Source organism: Lepidochelys kempii, chromosome 2, assembly GCF_965140265.1.
Source record: "Lepidochelys kempii isolate rLepKem1 chromosome 2, rLepKem1.hap2, whole genome shotgun sequence".
Lineage (NCBI taxonomy): Eukaryota > Metazoa > Chordata > Testudines > Cheloniidae > Lepidochelys > Lepidochelys kempii.
Genome location: NC_133257.1, coordinates 61,167,640 through 61,175,790, shown reverse-complemented (window position 1 = coordinate 61,175,790; position 8,151 = coordinate 61,167,640). Strand labels below are relative to the sequence as shown.

The 8,151-nt window shown below is 40.0% G+C and overlaps 1 protein-coding gene across 1 annotated transcript in view; it reads right to left on the bottom strand.

The window, feature by feature from the left end:
• Window positions 1-2,296: 2,296 nt before the first annotated feature.
• CPA6 (carboxypeptidase A6) overlaps window positions 2,297-8,151 on the bottom strand; it is a 120,712-nt gene continuing 114,857 nt past the window's right edge. Inside the window, exons 10-11 of the mRNA XM_073329611.1 lie at window positions 4,243-4,327; window positions 2,297-2,484 (exon numbers count right to left, since the gene is read on the bottom strand). Coding sequence (XP_073185712.1) covers window positions 2,297-2,484; window positions 4,243-4,327 — 273 coding nt within the window. The remainder of the gene's footprint in view (window positions 2,485-4,242; window positions 4,328-8,151) is intronic.

The window sequence follows — 8,151 nt, the reverse complement described above, 5'->3', positions numbered from 1 at the left end:
TGCATTCTCCAAAATAGTTTGTAATCCTGATCCTAGTCAAGGTTATGAATGGAAAGAGGGGTGGGTGGGTGTGTGTAAGTGTGTGTGTGTGTATACACACACATACATACTTACATCGTGAGTGCTTCTGTCCTTTGGACTCTAATTAAATCAGTACAGAAGCTTGGTTTAATCAAACAAGTCTGAGCTAATGTGAATGCTTTTTAGGAAGCAACTGTTAATAATAATAATAATAATTAATAATGAAAGTGAATTTAATATGCAAAAATGCATCTCATGTAATTTAGAGCTTGAACTGGATGATTCTTCTAATGGAAAAATCCCAAACATAACCCAATCTACTACAAAAAAGCAAAATTAAGACTAAGTAAAGAGATTCTGTTTCATACTATAGTAAATTGTATTGAATTGTAAAAAGCTAACTCTAAAATGTTTAAGCGAAAACCAAGTATATTCTAACCAGCTTGACCTAAACATGAAAGGAAAAACAAAACAAAACCCATAAACCAACAACAAGGAAAGTTGCTTCTAGTCATAGAAGTGACGTGTGTGTATAATGCAATATATATATTGCAAAGTGTAACTTTGCAAATAAACATCTATCTTATTAATGATATTTTATCCTTAAAGTTATACAGGACTAGATTCTGCCATCCTTACTCCATAAGCAGCCCAGCTGAAATCAAAAGAATTAGTCACTGAAGATGGCTTTATTCCATGTGAGTAAGGGTGTCAGAATGCAGCTTCAAGTAATTTATTTGAGTTTGAGTTCTGTAGATTTCTATATATCACATCGAATTTAGTTATTAAACTCCTTGGAACAGAGAAACTCACTTATTTGTCTGTATAGCATCACAGATACCTATGGTGTTTGAGTTTCTCTGCTCCAAGGAGTTTAATAACTAAATTCGATGTGATAGGTCAAGGGATGACATTACAAAGAGGGGTTGGGGAGGCATATGGAAGGAATGCTTCATACATCTGAAGATGTTATCAACAAATGTGATTTATTTAACATTTTATGACAAATTTAAATTCAAATCACAAATACTAAAACATATACAATGTTAAAGATCTAGCAACAAAAATATTATTCTGAAAATACCAAAAAAACCTCTGCTTTCAGCATTGTTCTTTCAAATACTGTGCTTCTTCACTAGAAAACTGTGACCTGCAAAGCTCCCACATTTTAGGTCCCATTCAGTTAAAAAGCCATTATCAATGTCTTTAAAACATGTGAAAACCTTGAATAGCCATGTAGCCACAGAGCACTCACTGTAAGTACCTAGAAATAAGAAATCCAATTTGTTTGTTATAGTTTAAGGGCCAAATCCTCAGCTGGTGCAAAATGGTATAACTTCATTGCCCACAGCTCTGTACAGAAGCTGATGATCTTGTCCAAGTCCATAGTCACTGCAAATTATTTTGTTACTCTATGTCCATACAGTGGAATATTATATCTATTAATTGTTCTATTATAAATCTTTATTCCAGGAAACACAACTTTTAAAATGTATATTTATACATGATAATATGCTGGTCTCTCTATTTAAGAATATCTTACTCTGAATATTTAAAAGAAAACTAGGAGTCAAATTCTGGCACTATGTGAAAGAAATGGCCTCTAAAGTGCAGACACATATGGTGAAGAAATCATACTGTTTTCTGCCTGTAGTCTGGCCAGCAATCATGGACCCACATATTCATTATTCCTACTAGGGGTACAGGGTGTTATGTAGAAGGGCCAAAGCTGGGTTAGGGGACATACATGCATGAACATGTGAACTATACTGATCTATAGACCCCCACTCTGGAATGTTCCTTTGTGGCTCCTGCTGATGCTGTGATTTAAGGGAGAATGGAAGGAATTGGGTAGCCAATTGTGCCCCATAGTTCTGGGTGTGAGTTTCCTTGCAGTCTGCAGTGTGTGGAACTTGCCAGAATTTGGCTCCAAAACTGTATTTGGGACTGGATCTTTCTCCAACTGAAGTCAGTGGCAAAAATTCCACTATTTCAATGGTCTAGAATCAAGACCTTAGCATACATCCCTAATAAGGACAGAGTATTTAGCTGTGAACAAACCACTGATGTGATACATTAACTTACTAGGACTTTTGCAGTGTAGAAGTTGAAAGGATTTTCACCTCCCAACCCTCCAAGGTAGAATAATTACCACATTTTCTACTGTGAGCTAGTTTTAAAATGTCAGATTTAGAATTGCAATGACTTGACAGTGTCTATTTAATAAACACCTGAAGTAAAACATTAGCTAAGTTCTGGATCCCAAATATAACTCTCAATGACACTTCTTTAGCAAATGCATAGTTATATTTTTAACTGCTAGCAAGGTCTCTGTACAAGTGGGTTTGATCAGAGTTTCAGGAAGTAAAAATCCAAAATGGCCAGTGTCACGCAGCTCAAATGCAAATGCATAGGGGATGCCATTTTTGTAGGCCCAGTCCATAGAACTACCAGAGCTCACATCTGGGGAAGAAAAAAAAGTATCATGATCTGTTTGTCTTGTTGAAAGAAATATACTGTTATAATATTGTACTTAAGACTCTTAGTGAGTACTTACAACTCAGGGCCTTATCCTCCAACACCTTGGAGGATAAGGCCCTGAGCACCCTCATCTCCCAGGGAAGTTCATGGGCATCCAATATCTCATGGAAGGAGCTTAGCAGCATATATGATTAGGCCCACAGTTAACATGGGAAAAATCTAATAATTATCTTTTATGTAAGAAGACTTTCACACCAGGAATATTTTTCTCTCCATTCTCTTTTCTCCTACCTCATTTGCTGAACACCTATAGCAGGGGTGGGCAAACTTTTTGGTGAAACTGTATGGAGGGCCGGGTAGGGAAGGCTGTGCCTCCACAAACAGCCTGGCCCCTGACCCACCCAACCCCTCCCCCCCCCGCTCCTTGTCTCCTGACCTCTCCCCATCCCATTACTGTCCCATCCCAAACCTCTGCCCATGCAACTGCCCCCTGTCCCCTGACTGCCCCCCAGGACCACCTTCCCCTTATGCAACCCCACCGTCCCCCTTAACATGCCGCTCAGAGCAGCATGTCTAGCTTCTGCCTGGCCAGAGCCAGACACACTGCCATGCTGCCCTGCATGAGCAGGCAGCCCCGCCACTCAGAGCGCTGCCCGCATGGCTGCAGGGGATGGGGAACAGCAGGGGAGGGGCTGGGGACTAGCCTCCCAGGCCAGGAACTTGGGGGCTGGGCAGGATGGTCCCACGGGATGTAGTTTGCCCACCTATGCTCTATGTGTTAATTATCATATACTTAGATAAAGATTTTTCTTTTATAGCCTATTTTCTTCATCATGATCCTAACCCTTAAATCCCAGTGCTATACTTGTGACATGGCAAAAGACTGTATGGTTATAACAAGATTATCACCCTGCTGAAGGACTAAGCACAAAGAGAGAGTAAGTTGTGAGGAAAGGTGAAAAATGCTTTACCGAACACATTTGTATCAGTAGCAGAGGAGATAAAGAAAACTATCTTACTATGTTTATAAAATGCTGTTTTAAGCCTGTCCTAACTGAGTATGTTCAGTCTTCAAATGATTATGAATCAAAGGATCCGAGTGAAAAGTTTATGTGGTGTTGTAGAAAACTATTGAACTTTTCCCTTACTAACCTCCTGAGAGAGCTCAGCTGACATTGTTAGCTAAAAGCCAAGCTTTAAAGAACCTTTGCCCTTGGGGGAAGAATAAGCATTTGAATTTAATCTTTTTTTGTTTTTAAAGAAGATTTCCAAATACAGATGCGCTTGCTATTTCTTATTCCCAATGAGAAACTGCAGTATTCTAAACCCAGCTTTTAAAAAGGTCACCTCAGTTTCTGAATGAACAGCATGTGCAATGATATCTCAGTTACAAGAGCAGAGAGTGAGAGCATGGAAATGTTTACTATGAATTATTTTTCTCTCAGTCTCAAGATTTAACTGTTAAATATCCTGTTTTGAAGTTTTCTATTGATCTTTATGTATGTTAAAATTTACTGCAGCTCACTGGACATGTTCCTTGTGTCTGTCTGTCTTTTCTCTCTGGAAACTGTTATATTTATCTCTGCCATTGCAGGTGGATTTAACCAGTTACACCTTCCCCACCTGCCACAATTTGATCAAAGTTCACTTTAGACAAGATTTGCTTCCTTTGTTATAGTACAAGCAGCCCCATATACCATAGCTAGGTCAAAGTAATAAACCAGTTTGAGAGAAACTTACACAAAGTGCTAGAAGCAGGGCCATATCTGTATCTTATACCATAAGCGGACTGAAGAGCATTAACAGCATTATAAGCTGCAGTTTCCTGTGTATGGGAGGAAAAAATAAATACATTAGACTTCACATTAATTTCTGTAATAGGATTAGAACTTCAACTACAGAACGCTTACTCCTAATGCAGTACTAGGTTTGATGATCCTCCTACTGCAATACTAGGTTTTATGGTCCTGTGGAGCCCAGGTTACCATATTTTCAGGAGATCTGGCAGTTATTCAAAGAGACAATATTAAAGATGAAGGAAAGTGTAGGTCCACTCCTTTTCAGGGAAGGAGAGCTAATAATAGACAACACCAAGAAGGCTGAGGTGTTTGAAGCAAAATAGGCATTGGTCTTCTATGCAAAAACTAAGTGTGAGCAGATGCTTAACAATTAATATAACAACAAGGGGGAAGGAACACCAGGTTAAATAGGGAAAGAACTTGTTAATGAATATTTAGATAAGTTAGATGTATTCAAGTTGGCAGGGACTGCTGAAGTTCATCCTAGGGTATTTAAGGAACTAGCTGAAGCAATCTTGGAACCATTATCTTCAAGAACTTATGGCAGACTCAAAGTCCCAGATACCACCTATCTTTTAAAAGGGGAACAAAGAGGACCCAGGGAATTATAGACCAGTCAGCTTAATTTTGATACCTGGAAAGATATTTGAACAAATTGTTAATTTATAAGCATCTAGAGGATAATAAGGTGATAAGAAATACCTTACATGGATTTGTCAGTATCATGCTAAACCAGTCTCCTTTCCTTCTTTGTTGGGATTACTGGCCTAATATATGGGGGCGGGGAGCAGTAGATGTGAACATCTTGATTTTAGTAAAGCTTTTGACACAGTCCAATGTGTCGTCATAAGCAAACTAGGGAATGGTGTCTAGATGAAATTGCTATAAAGTGGGTACATGATTGGTGGAAAATGTGCACTGAAAGAATAGTTATCAATGGTTCACTGTCAAATGAGGAGGAAGGGTACCAGGGGGGTCTCTCCTGGGTCTGGTGACTACTCAATATTTTCATTAATGACTTGGATGATGGAGGGGAGAGTACGTGTAACAGAGTGCTGGGCAACGGCAGCTGTACTATAACTCTGATCACTGGATCATCAATTAAATTATTCTGGAGTAAATGGGAGGGGCAAAGCTGTGCCTAATTGATATTGGGGATGGACTATAAAGAGCTATGACTAATTAACCCATGAGCCCAAAAAGTATAAAAGTCACAGGAAAGTGGGGCGGGGGAGGAAGAGAGATACTGGAAAGCTTTTGAGAATCAGAGCCAGGAAAGAGCCTCGGGGGGGTGTCCTTCTGTCTCTCCACTCCTTGGCTGTGTGGAGGATTATATGCTTGTAAATACTGACCTGTGCAAGTTTGTAAGGGTTGCGGGGGGAACACTGTAAATAAATTGCACAAGGTATTTGCCCAGAAAGTCTCTGAGTAGTCTGTGGCTAGAAAACAGACAGGAGTGGGATGACATGCTGTTACACTGCAGGCTTGTCCAGGATCTGAACTGGTGCAAGGGTTAGATGGCTTAGATAATGTAGGAGACCTGGCAATCATAAGTGCTGGAACTAGGAGTGTGGGGGGTGCTACAGCAGCCCCTGACTCGTAGTAGTTTCCATTCTATACATGGCTTACAATTTGGTTCAATGGCTCACAGGACCCCCCCACTATCAGAAGTGAAAGTAGTCCGGTCCGGTAGTAACCTATGTGGCTCTAAATGACAATCTTGGACTATGGGGGCGTGTTTGAAGGCCAGAAGATGGGAAGACTTCTTTCAGGATGTGTTCTCCACCAAGCATGGGCTGTAATTGTTTAATGATTCCCCATATGGGTTTCAGTGTCACATTTTTTTTGGCCCAACAAGTAGGGTTATACAAAACTTGTTTTGGACTGGGCATGGAGCTCGGCCTCTATGTGGCTTTTCACTGGAGCAGAAACTGTTTTTTATCCTAGAAGAAATTCTAGTACACTCATTTAGAATCCCTCAGGTGGTCTTTTTTTGGTTTATAGTTGCCTCTGTTGGTTTGTAGTAGAAGAACTGTGCTGCAAGAGGTTCCCAGCCTGTGCTCGTTTCTCTCCCAGCCCCATAAGGGGGAAAGAGAACATATAGAGCTAGGAAATGAAGTTAATGCTATAATGAGCTCCTGTGAGAAATTCAACAGGTTTGGAGGTGGGAGTGAGCCTGTGTAGACTGGCCATTTCCTAGCTCCGCTCCTGCCCAACCACTTACCCCAAAATACAGAGACCCCCAGCTAAATGCTGTTCTTTGAGATCTGTGAAAGAGGGTGGGGGTGCCACTTGGGCCTATTTCTCCTCTGATATGTACTTGCAATCCACGATCTGAAATACACATAGGGGAGTGGGAAAATGCTATGGTTTCATATGGGTGACCTACCACCAACGAATAATCTTACAACACCACACCAGAATGTATGTCATGGAAGGGAGGAAAATATTGATAAGGAAATAGGTTTCAATTTCAAGGTTCCAAGGACCTGTATCTCAAATAATGGCGCCCCCCCCCCAAAATAAACCAACCCAAAAACCTGTTGAAAACTTTATGGAGAAATTCTACTGCAATATTATTTTAAAAGTAGGATGATAATATACTGATTCCTGTTCAGATATGGCAACTGAGTGAAGGTCCATGGTAAATTACCATACTATGCTTCCAATATAAGGGAAACAAACAGCTGGATGTAGTGAGTACACAGTTCTCAGGCTACCAGCAATGTGTTCACTTCAGCTGTTTGTGCCACGCACAGAGAAGGAAGGGAACAATTTTGAAATGCTTCATATGCTATATAGGTCTGATCCTGAATGGTGCTGAGCAACCACAATTCCTAGCATCTTTCAAGAGCAGGCCCCGAGAACTTGCAATATTAGCAGATTTCAGGAAAGTAGACTGTGAATACTGAAACACAGGATTGTATAGAAAAAATATGGCTAGTAAATTAAACTTTTAAAAAAAAGCTACAGATTGAAATAACTGGTGCAGACATTTACCAAATGATAACTGAAGTACAACTTCCCTTTAATGATCTTAACATAACTGGCTTCAACTGAAACTTAATAAGGGAGTTGTCTAAATTAGAGCAGAATATCTATGCACGTTGTTAGCAATATACTGCACTCCAGTTTCAAAGCATCACTGAATAATTTACCACTTTAACTGAAACAGCAGCACACTAATGTGTAGTGAACTGGACAGAAGCATCTTTGCTTTCTGCTCAGGAATAATTAAGGACCCTATTTACACTAAATGTTCCTAACCCCTCATGCATGTGGAGGCCCACGGAACAGCATTCACTTGCTGGCCAACCTCAATGCATGAAATCCATCTAGACCAATAAAACTTTTTCGGTCAACCACAGGAGAGAGATAAATGGGACAGAAGCTTCATTATAATTCTGTTTTCTACCTCAGTACAGCTCTTCACAAAAGTTCAAGCGAGCTGAAACCTTACCATATTTGATTATGGTATATATTTTAAATATTGAAAATCAATACATCTTGAAGCTAAACGGGCAATTGCACAACCCTTTAGCTATAGGCAAAATAGTATGAAGCTACATTCACATAATGTGCACAGTCTTTTGGGCTGCCCACACTCATGCCAATGTGTTAAGATGGTCAAACTCCTGCCCTAAAGCATAAATGCTGATGGGTTTGGAAAATGATGGTTTAAAAAAATACAAATGATATTATACTGTGAGCACCATCCATTCTGCACAAATTCCCTTCTCTGTGATAGTACTGTCACACTGGTGACTCAGGCTTCTTGGCAAGGGTTCACTTCTGTTCATACACCAGAACCTTAATAAAACTACCAACAGCTTGACTCTTCCATTTCACT